At 41.0% G+C, this 15,130-nt stretch overlaps 1 protein-coding gene and 2 long non-coding RNA genes across 3 annotated transcripts in view; 1 reads left to right on the forward strand and 2 right to left on the reverse strand.

Annotated features, from left to right (window-relative positions):
- The window catches only part of LOC308594052, a 294,546-nt gene extending 289,468 nt beyond the window's left edge, over positions 1-5,078 (forward strand). The window contains exon 2 of the long non-coding RNA XR_014011269.1: positions 4,970-5,078. This is a non-coding gene — a long non-coding RNA (uncharacterized lncRNA). The remainder of the gene's footprint in view (positions 1-4,969) is intronic.
- LOC308594059 overlaps positions 1,976-15,130 on the reverse strand; it is a 227,903-nt gene continuing 214,748 nt past the window's right edge. Inside the window, exon 2 of the long non-coding RNA XR_014011277.1 lies at positions 1,976-4,221. This is a non-coding gene — a long non-coding RNA (uncharacterized lncRNA). The remainder of the gene's footprint in view (positions 4,222-15,130) is intronic.
- DGKH (diacylglycerol kinase eta) overlaps positions 10,057-15,130 on the reverse strand; it is a 99,123-nt gene continuing 94,049 nt past the window's right edge. The window contains exon 30 of the mRNA XM_081206729.1: positions 10,057-13,422. Coding sequence (XP_081062855.1) covers positions 13,333-13,422 — 90 coding nt within the window. The 3' untranslated portion in view covers positions 10,057-13,332. The remainder of the gene's footprint in view (positions 13,423-15,130) is intronic.

Consider the following 15,130-nt stretch of genomic DNA (forward strand, 5'->3'; position numbering starts at 1 on the left):
GTTCGGAGACAACCACCCTCCATCTTTTGTTGTGCGATGGACAAAGGAGTCCTGGAGCAACGGACACAATATGCAGCGCGTTAGATTTTCTTGTCCAGGGCAATCCCAATCTTGTCTATTCAGAAGTCAGTCTGCTCATTAAACCCATTTCTCACTAAAAAAAATTCAAATAAATTTTTGAGATTGTATGTATTGGTTTATTTCAGAAGGAAGATCCATCGAGTGCCCTTTAAGGGAGGCATATCTCATAAATGTACAATAAAATCAACCATTGCATCCAGCAGCATACAAAAATACACATCTCCATGACTTCCATACAATAATAAATAGGCAATCATGCATCCAGTAATAAAAAGGCACAAAAAACTGGTCACTTAGAAGTCATAAAATTACTATTAACAGAACCACCCAAATATTCCGAATACAGAAATGTAACAATATATCCCAAAGGTGCAAAACACATAAAACATCTTTCAAATAGCATATGCAATAAATATCTCAACCGCTGTATATATTAAAAATAAACCTGTGTCATTGTAAACAGTATGTAAACAAACAAAAACTCACTGTTTCTTAAAAACAAATACAAGTAAATAAAGCCCAAACTTACAACATTCTCTGCTCAACAGATTTCATGGGCAAGTTTGCTGACACACTGAAAAATCGGAGTCTTTTTACAGCATATGAAGACGACAACTGGGCTCACCTGCAGAGCATCTCAGTGCCCATGGCCTGGCCCAGGGCTCAGGGAATGGCTAAACTCTCAGGGGGCAAGGCACACAACCCATGCACTAAGGTTGGCGCTCTCAATGGGAGGAGGCTATACCTGCTGCAATAAGGCTGCACCACCCCATAGGTAAAGATCTGAACTATGAAAGAGTCATCAATATCAATAACACTCTAAGCAGAGGTTGGATGACCATCTGTCATGGATGTTTTAGCTGAGATTCCTGCATTGCAGGGGATTGGACTAGATGACCCTGGGGGTCCCTTCCAATTCTACGAAAATAAAACTCGGATTTGTGGTAACTGCTGTTTAACATAAAAAAACCATTAATCACTTGCATAGCACTTGTCATTTAGATATCTTCAGACTCTGTTTTGCAAATAAGCTGCTAGGCAGGATTCCCATTCTCCAAATGGGAAAACGTAGGCACAGAAAGGTTAAATTGTTCACAATTGCACATTAGGGGAAGAAGCCGTCCCTTGAATGGATCCAGTGCCCAGCTTGTAAAATGGACACCCCAAGAGAAAATGTCAGCGCTAGACCAGGGCTGGCTTCCCTAGGCCCCTCTACATCATATGACAACTCCCATCATTCCTGACCACTGGCTAGGCTGACGGGCAGATGAACATTGGAGTTCATCCGCTGGAGATTAACTACCCCTGCGCTAGACAAAAACATTTTCCCCCCACCCAGGAATTTAAACACTTAAATTTGAGAAAATCTCAATCTGTTTCACTTCTCTCCTGTGGCTTTTACGATTGTTTTGTGTTTGTTTGTATTGATTTTACGTCAGATGCCATCCTGATCTAACAAGAGGAAAGGCAGTATGCACAAGTTTTAATAAACGAAAATAAATGTGCTTCCAGTTCGACACGAGTTGGCTTCGAATAGCTACTTTCTGATCTCACATACGCTGGCATTTAGAAAAGTAAGAGAGTTATCAAATGCCTTGGACAAGAAACGGAATCCAGAAAGAAACGGCACCCCTGAAAGATGAAAGTTCTTATTAACTCAATACTCCTGGCTTAGCTATAATGCAGAGCAGCAAGAGGAGTGAGGGAAATGGCACGCAAGACCCTGTACAGCTTCCTATTAAAGCCAGTGGGAATTTTCAGACAATTGTCAATACAAAAAATATGTAAATTAGACACTTTGGCAATAGTGCTGCTATCTGATAATTATGGATAGCTTCATATGGTTTTGAAAAACACAAAATTCAAATATCTGGCTAACTAGCTGAAATTTTGGGTTTGTTTGTTTGTTTGAATGAATAAAAGAAGTACATGTTGCTGAAGGAATTTTTTTTAGCATGCAATACTTTGCAAAATTGCCATTAACCAGCAGGACTAGCTCATTAGTACTTTTAAACATTTGGTCACATAAGGAATATATGCACATTTAACTGAGAACAAAGTCACCTTAGAGGCTCTAAATGTCTGACCTTGTCAGTGATTGGCACACCCTGAAATAAATACACAGACATCGGCAGAAGCAACGTCATTTAAGATACAAAACCAGTGCTTTTTTCTGGGGGATGCAGAGGAGAACACAGCAAGAAATGGTGTGTTTTAGTTGCAGGTACAGTCATACCTCGGGTTGCGAACACTGCGGGTTGTGCATGTTTGGGTTGCGGACCGCGCCAAGCCCGGAAGTACCAGAATAGGTTACTTCCGGGTTTCGGCGCTCGTGCATGCGCAGAAACACCAAATTGCATCACGCACATGTGCATGTGCAGATGCGGCGCTGCAGGTTGCGAACGTGCCTCCCGCAAGGATCACATTCGCAACCCAAGGTATGGCTGTACTATACTTTCTTACTGTTTCTTGGGTTTAAAATTCCTCGGGTTACATTGGACAAAACACTTGTGCTGCAAAGAACATATACCCTAAAGAAGGGCTGGTAACCTCGTTGGATTAAAAAGCGGCTAACCTTCCAATTCCAACCAAAACATATAAAAAATAAGGTTGAGAAAGAGAGAAGCCTGGAAGTATATTTTGAAGAAATGCAAGGTTTGAAAACTGAACTCACAGAGGTAGCTCAGCTCTTCTAATTGTAGGCAGAGTATCTCCTCTTCTTCCTGCTGAGTGTTAGCCATGAAACACACACACTCAACCTTCTACTGTAGAAATATCTCTGCTTTTGGTGGGAATCAGATTCCTTGGGGGGCGCGAAATGAATGGGATCCCTGCGGAAAACAGCTTTAAAAGCCTCAACAGCACACAATTGAAAGAGGAGAGAATTCACCTGGGTTCAAGCTGCAACTACAAAGGAACAACTAAGAAGCCTTGGAGTTAATAATTATAACAACAACGATGGATAATAATAATAAGCAAGCTGCTGGCTGTTCTTTCGCAGCCACAGATTTAACTTCTCCAGCATCGCCTGCAGGCCAGAGGCTCCCCACTATAAATGATAGTTGCACACTGGGAAAAGCAAGTCTTTTCAACAGAATCGAAGCCTGTAGGAATCCCTCACGGAAACAGTCAAACGCATTCTCCCCTTGAGCTATGTTAACTTATAGGTATTCAAAATATTAACAGCCTGATCCTATGCTGTGACCAACTCCACTGAAAATAAAGGGTTGAGGCTGCAGTCCCATACAGGATTCAGCACACCTAAGATTTTGTAAACCCAGCCCACCCATTTCCTACCATCTACCTTGACACAAAAACAATTATGATAAAAGCTATCCATCTTGTACGTTTATATCTCTGGAACTGGATTAATTTTTCCCACATATGTGGAATCACACACACAGGGACATATGGCTATGGTCACTTATTTACGCTTACTTATTTATGCACAGGAATGAGTAAACTTTTTCAGACTGGTTGAGGGTTGTGGCTGGGCTGGATGAATCCCTAGCCGGAATTAAGATTGCGGGGAAAAATATCAACAACCTCAGATATGCAGATGACACAACATTGATGGCAGAAAGTGAGGAGGAATTAAAGAACCTTTTAATGAGGGTGAAAGAGGAGAGCGCAAAATATGGTTTGAAGCTCAACATCAAAAAAATGAAGATCATGGCCACTGGGCACATCACCTCCTGGCAAATAGAAGGGGAAGAAATGGAGGCAGTGAGAGATTTTACTTTCTTGGGCTCCATGATCACTGCAGATGGTGACAGCAGCCGCGAAATTAAAAGACGCCTGCTTCTTGGGAGAAAAGCAATGACAAACCTAGACAGCATCTTAAAAAGCAGAGACATCACCTTGCCAACAAAGGTCCGTATAGTAAAAGCTATGGTTTTCCCAGTAGTGATGTATGGAAATGAGAGATGGACCATAAAGAAGGCTGATCGGCGAAGAATTGATGCTTTTGAATTATGGTGTTGGAGGAGACTCTTAAGAGTCCCATGGACTGCAAGAAAATCAAACCTATCCATTCTTAAGGAAATCAGCCCTGAGTGCTCACTGGAAGGACAGATCCTGAAGCTGAGACTCCAATACTTTGGCCACCCCATGAGAAGAGAAGACTCCCTGGGAAAGTCCCTGATGCTGGGAAAGATGGAGGGCACAAGGAGAAGGGGACGGCAGAGGACGAGATGGCTGGATAGTGTTCTCGAAGCTACCAGCATGAGTTTGACCAAACTGCGGGAGACAGTGGAAGACAGGAGTGCCTGGCGTCCTTTGGTCCATGGGGTCATGAAGAGTCGGACACAACTAAACGACTAAACAACAACAAAACCCCAGTGGGAAGCTGTGGGGGACCCAATCCGTGATAGCAAGGGCCCCTCCCACCGTTCTGCAACCTTCACAGACATGCACAGAGAGCTATTTCACTTGGAAGCAGAGGCATGTACTTAATCCTTAGTAACTCCACTCAAATCTCACCATTTTCTCCAAGGATGTTTTGTATCAAAATGGGTTAAAAAACAACAACAAAACTGTCCAATATCCTTTTATCTCTCCCTGTGCTAAAAAGCAAAAAGACTTCCAACCCCAAATAATGTAGACCTGAAGGAGCGTCTCCACCCCCATCGCTCAGCCCAGACGCTTCAAAAGGCAAGTGATTAACTTGGCAAATGCAAAATTCATGCGCACTGTTTGTGTATTTGTCAGGAACACAAATCCATCTACTGAGACATCTGAACTTCTTGTAGAGGAAGAAGCCGGCCAACGTACATTTTGCACACCATCAAAGCCCTTTCCCCTTTCAGTTATTTTCTTATAAATAGCTTGTGGCTGGGAGGAGAGGGTAATACCAGCGGGGTTCCTCACACCTATTTTAAAGTTGCAGCTTCCAGTTTTTTATCAGTACTATATCTGTCTTAAGGAGCAAATACTGTTTCCGTTTTTTAATAGACTAATTGATGAGACTCATGTTTAAAGATAACCAGGTGTACAATGTCTTTGCAGGACTGGAGTAACTGCAAAGCGATACGTTTAACGTTGACAAAACTATACAGTTCTATTTCAGCAGACTTTCAGAATACCATTTCCAATAAGGATCAGACTGCTGTTACTGTCTTTTTACTCTTATAATGTTGCTGTTGTTGTTGTTGTTTTGTAGTAGTTGTTATTATTCTACTATTATAAACTAGGGTGATATTTAATGCAGAGTGGAGCTGCTGGAATTAATAGACCAAACTTAATCATGTTCATTACGTTCATTGGATTTACTCAGTGTAAAACATAGTTGAGTACCCATCCAAATTATATAATAAATCAGCATACTACATTGCAGACATGCAACAAAAGCTTAAACTGCCACAGTCAAACCTCAGTTCCCAAATGCCTCCGTTACCGTACATTTCGGCTCCCGAACGCTGAAAACCCGGAAGTAAGTGTTCCGGTTTTTGAACGTTTTTTGGAAGCCAAACATTCGACGCAACTTCCACTTGAATGCAAGAAGTTCTTACAGCCAATCAGAAGCCGTGATTCGGTTGTGGAACATTTCAGAAGCCGAACGGGCTTCTGGAATGGATTACATTCAACAACCGAGGTTTGACTGTTTTTCCCACCGCAAATATCTGTTCTAGGGGAAGAGAGTACAGTACAACTAATCTTCCATATAATTAATTCAAAGTTCAGAGGTAAAAAAAATTATGTGAACAACAGTTGCTTCTCAACTCACAAATTAGTGCAGTTATTTGACCCTGACAACAGAGAGTGACTTGGGAATATTTAAAATAAAAAAAAATCCTTCCAGTAGCACCTTAAAGACCAACTAAGTTAGTTCTTGGTATGAGCTTTCATGTGCATGCACACTTCTTCATGCATGCACACGAAAGCTCATACCAAGAACTAACTTAGTTGGTCTTTAAGGTGCTACTGGAAGGAATTTTTTTATTTTGACTATGGCAGACCAACACGGCTACCTATCTGTAATTGGGAATATTTGTCAATGTTTTAAACTCTTACTCAGATGGATTTTACCTTCAATAGGAAGGCCTGCAGGCATCACCTCAGGCAAAATGTCCCCTCAACCTGGACTGCTTCGCCTCACCGCCACGAAGCCGTGAATATCAGGTTCAACTATGTGGCCTTTGCAGCAGAAATTTACACTCCATTGTGCAAATTTTCATTTAAATAAATGTATGGTGATTTACTTAAACTGTTTGGAGGGTAGCTACCTAAAAGAACCAAGATTTATTTACACCAGCCCCTTCCACATCATATGTAGCAGAGACAGAAATTAATACATAATTATAAAGAATTCAAGCATTCACTTGTTTACCAGAGCCTACTTGTTTTCTTCAGAGCAAGTTGAAGAACTGGATATATGCAGATATATAAAGTTATCACCACAAATACATACATGCTGCAACCACCACAAAGCATAAGTAAACTACCACTCTGTCCTGAAACAACATTTCTTTTTCCTCTAAACTGCTACTTGACAACTGAGAACAACATCAATATAGCTGGTTGCTTTCTGTTTTACTTACAAGCTATGATTTTTAAGTTATTTTCCAACCACTGTGACAATTCTGAACAAACCCTTTCACAATACTAACAACATTTTAAGACACAGCGTTAAAATCAGTGTTCTTCATTTCCCAGTTTTATGGGAAAGTCCACTAGCTTCCCTATATGTAAAAGTCACATATCTGTCCTTTTAAAACACAGAACTATTTCTTTACTTTAAAAAGCAGAAAAAATAAAATAAAATTCCAAATTACTGTATTTTTCCGTGTATAAGTCTATATTTCCCCCCAAATTTTTTAAGTTTGAAATTGGAGGTTGTCGTATACATGGAACATTGAAATTATTTATTTCTTAATTTTGGGCTCAAAAAACAGGGGTTGTCTTATACATGGAAAAATAAGGTATATTTCTTAGGGTTTCCATATTTCAAAAAGTGAAAATGTGACTATAATCTTGAAGACCCTCTCTTAGCAAAACACCTGTCAATGTGATTGACAATTACATCCGGTGAAGATAAAAGCATTGATTGTCAAGGGTATACACTGACCGCACAACAAAATTGTGGCGGTGGTTACTTTTTCTCAAAAGAGAGAATAGCAGCCATGGACTTATCTGGGGAATATAAGGAATATAATCAGGAGCAAACGGCACTAGGCTAGCAGGAGAAACATGTTGTCTGTCCCTGGAGATATCTGTGGATTGTTTCCAGTGTTAATCCTACTCCAAGTGGACCCATTTAAATTAACGGCCACAACTAAAAGGTCCATTACAATGAGTCTACTCTGACTAGAACTTAGTTGGCTAAAACCCAAACCCGCAGTCTTCAAGGGAGAAGGCTGTGCCACTTTTAGTTTTGATGGTTGAAATCCATTTACTTTGCGTGTGAAGACCCCCAAGACCTCCCAAAGAAAGACACATCTGGAGGGTTGAGTTTGGGGATGCCTGGTTTAAGGTTATTGGCCTAATTTGGGCCACAACTTTATTGATTACAGAATGTGAGTGGTTTCCTTAGGCATTGGTTCATAGAATCATAGAATCATAGAGTTGGAAGAGACCACAAGGGCCATCGAGTCCAACCCCCTGCAAAGCAGGAAACACCATCAGAGCACTCCTGACATATGGTTGTCAAGCCTCTGCTTAAAGACCTCCAAAGTAGGAGACTCCACCACACTCCTTGGCAGCAAATTCCACTGTCGAACAGCTCTTACTGTCAGGAAGTTCTTCCTAATGTTTAGGTGGAATCTTCTTTCTTGTAGTTTGGATCCATTGCTCCGTGTCCGCTTCTCTGGAGCAGCAGAAAACAACCTTTCTCCCTCCTCTATGTGACATCCTTTTATGTGACTTGCTCCAGCAGGGCAGCACTGACAACAGCAGAAGTCAGTAAGAGTAAACATACTGGGAGAGCATTGGTCCTACCACAGACACAACCTCACCCCAAAATGCTCCCAGGTGCTCTGGCATGGCCCTAACCCCTGGAAGGGGATCGGACAAAAGCATGGCAAGCACCTAGATTCCTTTAACGGAATACCCTATTGCACATTGAGAGGGGCAGGTGTGACAACCTCCCCTCCACCACACCTTGAACCAATGCCTAACCGCCAAACCTTACAAAGTTGTGACGATTTCCTACACGGCAGGCGAAAACACAAGTGGCACCAGCCAATCAGCCAAATGGGGAAATTCTTACCGGGCCCCTGCCCTGAAAGCAGACGACCCACAACGGCATAGCAAGGTCATGGCAAGATCCTAAATATAGGGAGGGTGGGCGGGTGATCCGAAGCACAAGGCGCTAAGAGGAAGCTTGACGCAACGTGCAACGGTATAAATAGGTCCCCCAGCTGCAAATTCTCTCAACCCATTGGCCAGAACTACCCCAGCAACCGAGGGACCCAATCAGGTTGTTGTGGCTATCCAATCGCTCCCACCCACACACTGAGGACGGTTTTAGTGATCTCACCGTAACACGTGCCCTCTGTGAAGAGGACACAATTTCTCTCACAGAATTTAAGGGGAGCCCTGAAAATGAAGCCCAAACCTTTCTGCATACATAGCCTAAGATTGGCTTCCATTTCTTAGTGATGCTATAATCCAGAAGCTGTTGGAGTTTTTTACTTACATAGTAATGCATTATTTCCACATGTAATGGAGCACCCACTAACTATTTATTAAGTTCTTAACACACTCAAGACGCAACCAAAGATAAAACGGTCTCCTTATCAAGGATACATGTCTGTAAAAAAATATCATTCTTTTGGTCTTTAAAAGTTCTGTAGTGGATTAACAGCACGGATCTTTCTTGGTCTCAATGCCATAACAAATATCTGTAGTATCAAATCTCAGTATACAAAGTGCTTATTGTACAAGTGTTAATACACAAGAAACTAGTGCTGATGCACTAAAAGGTACCCCTGACCGTTAGGTCCAGTTGCGGATGACTCTGGGGTTGCATGCTCATCTCGCTCTATAGGCCGAGGGAGCCAGCGTTTGTCCGCAGACAGCTTCTGGGTCATGTGGCCGGCATGACTAAGCTGCTTCTGCTGAACCAGAGAAGCGCACTGAAACACCGTTTACCTTTCCGCCGGAGCGGTACCTATTGATCTACTTGCACTTTGACGTGCTTTCAGACTGCTAGGTTGGCAGGAGCTGGGACCGAACAATGGAACTCACCCCATCGCAGGGATTCGAACTGCTGACCTTCTGATCGGCAAGTCCTAGGCTCAGTGATTTTGACCACAGCGCCGCCCTGCTGAAGCACTACACCTATTTAATTTCGGCACATGAAATCAATGGGATCTGATTGCCAAACATCAACAGAACCCTCCAGCAGTGAGGTGGGGCCCTGGATCTGTCGTGCCAACACTGGCGCAAGTCCTGTTTGCCTAACTGGGCAGCAGCAACACTGTGGTCTCATAGGTGCACCCGAAAAGAACCCACCTTGCCCCAACCTCACTGCTGCCCCACATCAACCCCATCCAAGTAAGTAGCAGTGTCAGGAGGGCAGCTCTGACCCACTGGACACACCATGACCAGACCCTGCTCGGCATTTCATTGGTTGCAATTTTAATATATAGTTCTATCTTAGCCATTTGCCCCAACCATGTATTCCATAAAGTCTGAATGCACACCAACACACACAAGCCTTTTAACGTAACTAGTTGACAGACCTGTCAGCCATCTTTTGCCTATATAAAATTGATGCATATACAGCTATAAAGAGTGATGGACCTTCACAGTGCAACTATAAATATTAACAACTGAAATCAATATTAATTCTAATTTTTTATCTCCTATGACATACAATATAAACTCTTGTTTTCAAGGTCTAGTTTAAATGAAAGAATATTTCTGTATTTTATCACTCACCAATACATTAAAGGGATATGTTAAATGTTAAACTGGCCACCTGCCTCTTAGACAAAATAGAAGGCAACAGCCATACCCGAACAAATTTTTATCTAGATATCTAAGAAGAGAGAATGTACACAGGGTGAGGATTTAGTGCAGCTTTCATGAAGCGGCTTGATATTTATTTCCAGTTGAAAAGCAAAAAGTATATAAAAGATTCAGCTATCTGCTGGCAACGGTGGAATGAATCCATGGAATGAGGGGAAAACCATGCTTTGTGAGAATTTTAAAATAAAGTGTCAAACTGCAAACAATGGGGACATTCTATTTCAAATACTGTACTGAACATTCATTTTTTTTAAAAAAAAATTAAATGCCTTTCTGTATTCAATGCTGATGCATTCATTGCTTCCCTAAAATTGTATATTGATGTTCCATCCAGCAGGCATGGGGGTTATTATAACCAAATTGTCGTGACCAGATGGATCATAACTAAACCTTTCCTCTCTATGTGGTGTTTCTATGTAACCCTTTCAGATACCGTTGAAAATTTGCGTTTCACTTTTGCTCAGAATCATAAGAAGGCATTGTACATTTTAAAGGCAATAGATGCAACATTTTGATCAAATAATGTTACAACAGATTAGTTCTAAATCAGAATGTCCTTATAGGTAGCAATACTATCTGACAATTGGTACAGATATTGAGGAAACAATGCACATCAGTTTCTGCTTCATCAATACATCAATCCTGTCACTTTGCAAACCATCTTTCCATAACTCTCTTTTACTATGCATGTGCCTACAATGTCCTCCTAACTCTACGTCCTTAAGGGAAATATTTAGTATTGGCGATAGTCATCCTGTTCCACAAGATTTCATCTTTGGTATGTGATAGTTAGCCAAGGTTTTATATAATTTTAATCTAGGCTTTACAGACTTCCTTCCTATTCGGGTGGTAATCAATTCACTTCATTAGCAAAGATTGCTCTCCCTCTGTATCCTTCACATGACACTGAGGCTGCTTCCCATAGTTAAAGTGAATAAAGAAAGCTTTTCATGTGTTAGTCTGTGTGGACATCAAAGTTCCCACAGAGATCTTTGGAGCAGAGTCAATATAAAAACCCTATAAAAATTTCCGTGTTAGAAATCTACCATTGTAATTGTAATCACCTGCTGAAAATGTTGTCGTCTTTTAAGAGTCTAAAATAAAGAAATCAGTGAAACTATAAAAAGATGTAGTAATGTCAGAGTTGTGGATCTCTGCCAAATAGGTTGGCTCTTTTCAAGGGCATCTATGCTAAGAGTTCACATTTAATCCCTTATGTGCCTTTGTGGGCAGGTAAGACAAAGTTTGAGAGAACCAGTGCTATCATTGGAAAAGTAAACAAATTCCTGCTGTAAGTTATCGTAATTCAGTACATAACATTAATGGTGAATCTTATGTTGACCACCATAAAACTAGAAAATTGTTAGTGTCTGTACTTTTGAGCTATAAGGTTTATTAAAAAAAATAGCTAAAATTTCACAACAATGAAGAAATAACAAGTTTCGTCTTAATATAAAAGGATGCTTCAAGTACTTCTCCTTTTAAAAGTATATGCAACAAAGAATTTATCCATACACTGTTAGCACAAAAGCACAACATCATTTTGAAAACTTGATGCTGAACGCTGTTTTTGTGGAGCTCCACCTAAGCTTGGTAGAAAGTCCAACTTTATTGGAGTGATAAAATGCTACCATAATTCTGATGAGCAGTAGTTGCTATCTGAGTTGATCAAATTTCTTTCAGAAGCTATGATGGATCACGTTCAATTCAGGATTTCCCATTGTTGCTCACTGCCACTTAAGCAGAAGGGGAAATCATGACATGTATCAGAATAGATATTTTGTCTTCTATTAGGTACTGTCTTTATGCTCTTCATTGTTGGACAATCTTTAATTATATCACACCAGTCAATTTAGGACTTGACACTGGTTATTTTTAACGTGAAAAGCTTAAGCATTCAGCTGAAAGAGCTCTGCCTCAGCTGAGAAACAAATAGGAATACATTTTATATTATTTTAATAAAGGGATTAGAATTTTTAGGACAGACAATTCTTAATCCATTTTACTAGTCCATTTTAACAAATACACCAATAAACAGGCTTCACGCATATCCCAGGAATTAAGTATTTCTAAAGAGGATAATTTCTGAACTAAAAGAAGTATTTGCTCAATATTTACAGGAAAGACATGCCTTGTGTTGGTAAACTGAATATTTGATATGCTCTGTAATTTTTACTGATTCCATTAAAAAATACATAATCAAGCCCTGATATTCAAATAATTGGTCCAAGTGTGCCTTCAATATGAAGTAATTTTAGTTCTGTGAACATAATCAGGTTGCTACCACTGAATTAGCAAACATCCACCTTGCTATGAGTCACAATACTGCCATGCTTTGAAGTTTAAATACTCAAAGTAAGCTAGCAGTTGCCTTAAGAGAGGCTGTAAGAGATAAACATTGCATATTTTATAGCCGATAAGAAAATATTCAGATAATTCTTTTTCTTGGGAGTAAACTCATAATATTGTGAGGTACCAGCCTTTTAAAAATACTATTAAGTTACTTGCAGCCAGAGGACATAAACTCTCCATTATATTTAATATACATCCCATGCTGGAGAATAGCAGAGATGTTCACAGCACGTTTAGGGTACGAACGACGTCAGAAAAAGCCTTCAACCAACACAAGACACAGAATAGTAATAAATTAAACCTTATTCCAAACCGATATAAAAGTTGTTCAAGTCTGTAAAGTGTCAGGTGTGTCATGCAACAAAAATAGACAGTTCAGGCAGGCAAACCAGGCATTACAGTTTGCACTCACGGTATACAGCATGATGGCTCCAGCCTGATTTCTTGGTCAGAGACAGAAGAGGAGGGAGGTTGCCGAGGTTATCAGCATTGCCTGAAAAACCCACCGGTAATCAGTCCCTCCAACACATTGGGAAGTGTTTCCAGGCCTCAGGAAGTTTTCAAACCTAATTGCTCTCCCTGCATTAAGTTATTTGTTGCAGTACTGAGAAATCCCACGTATGTAAGGAAAGCCATCCGATCTTGATTGCCCTTTGCTAGATAACCCATAAGCTACCCAGCCCAGATTTCGGTCAAAAGCGGACTTTTTAAGAGCTGCTCTTCGCAACGTACTTCACAGCAACGTTAGGCCCCACAAAACCTTCCAAGGACTCCCATTAGGCTCTTTTTTCAAGCAATGCCCCCAACACAATCCCTCGCACGCCACATACTGACACTCACACATCCGTGCAGAAACCTACAGAGAAGGCAATGCACCTCCACGGCTTTGCATAAACAGCCTTTCTTCTTCAGAGGCCAGCAAGAGAACTATACTTCAGTCAAAGGCAAGGTCCGGCCGAGTTCTTTAATTCCCTGAAGGATTCGCTTCATATGACCCACCTTCGTGATCCCCAGGTCCTACAAGATAAGGAGGATGGAAAGGTCAGTCACAAGAATTCGCTCACAGGCACCCAATGATCTTTTAACCTTTAACAATGAGGACCGGTTCAGATGGCCAGCAAAGGGGGCAGGTTTCCAGGAATGATCCTACCTCTAGTCAAAAGCACAGAGAGAGAGCAAGGAACCCATAATAAAATTCCCCCCAACCATTGCTACTGTGCTAATCATTAATAAGCACCAGTTCCCATGACTGATGACACATGGCAGAGTTCTTAAAAGCAATTCCTGCAGCCATGCAAATAATAGTGATAATACTAATAATACTACTACAGTGGTACCTCGGGTTACATACGCTTCAGGTTACATACACTTCAGGCTACAGACTCCGCTAGCCCAGAAATAGTGCTTCAGGTTAAGAACTTTGCTTCAGGATGAGAACAGAAATCATGCTCCAGCGGCACGGCAGCAGCAGGAGGCCCCATTAGCTAAAGTGGTCTTCAGGTTAAGAACAGTTTCAGGTTAAGTACGGACCTCCGGAACGAATAAAGTACTTAACCCGAGGTACCACTGTACAGTGGTTTAAGAACACCTTAGTTTATGAACAACTTGGATTAAGAACACTGCAAACCCAGAAGTAAGTGTATTGGTTTGTGAACTTTGCCTTGGAAGCAGAATATGTTTCGCTTCCTGTTGAGTGTGTTCCATTTGTAAATCGAGTCCCCTGCTGCTATGGGAAAGCACACCTTGGTTTAAGAATGCTTTGGTTTAAGAACGGACTTCCGGAACGGATTAAGTTCGTAAACCAAGGTACCACTGTACTACTACTACTACTACTACTACTAATGTAATTTCCTAAACAAGGTGTATTTCTAAATATTAAGATGTAAAGACAATTTTTGTAATTTATTCTGAATAGATTTAGATAATGTTACTTACCTGCAACAATAATGCAAAAAATCATGGGACATTTAAACAGGAGGTTTCTCAATATATCCAGAAAATGTTAACCTCGGGGGGAAGGGCTGCTTCTCAGCGTTAGAGAGTGTGCTTTGTACAGAGGCTCAGACCCCCCACACCTCCAGGTGGGACAGTCCATTTAGACAACAGTGAGCTAGATGGATGAATGGTCTGATGGTACAAGGCGGATTCCTACATTCTACCTCCACTGTATCCTAAATGTGATGACCCACAACAGATTTTTCTGCCCAAGACATCTCAGATTTGTCTTCTGTTATGTCTATTCCCCCCCCCAAAAAAAGCCCAGTTTAGGTCCCTCTCTTTTAATATCTGGTGGAATTAATCTCTTGACTGGCAGAAATGACAAGGTCCCTTCAGAGAACAATAGGTTTTCCTCTACGTGTGGGAAAAGCACAGAGACTTTGATGTGTTTATTGCGCTGTGAACACCCAAGTTGGAAAACCACTGCACGCCCACATTTCAGAATGATAAGCGTCACTTTGTCATTACATGGAGATCGTCATGAAGCTGCTGGGATTAAACGAGTATCCTAACAAGGGATGCAGCTGGGAAGCAGAGGATATGGAGAAAAGTTTCCTTCTGAGAAGAAGTCGTTACAAAATGTCTATCTTGTTAATCTTGTTAATCTTGTCTGATTATCTTGTTAATCTTGTCTGATTAACACAGAAGCTGCAATAAGATTACTCCAGAAATTAGTTCCTTCAATTCAACTTCCAAGGCCGATCTGTTTTTAAGGAAGTGCTCCGAA

The sequence above is a fragment of the Podarcis bocagei genome, assembly GCF_964188305.1.
Source record: "Podarcis bocagei genome assembly, chromosome: 8".
Taxonomy (NCBI): domain Eukaryota; kingdom Metazoa; phylum Chordata; class Lepidosauria; order Squamata; family Lacertidae; genus Podarcis; species Podarcis bocagei.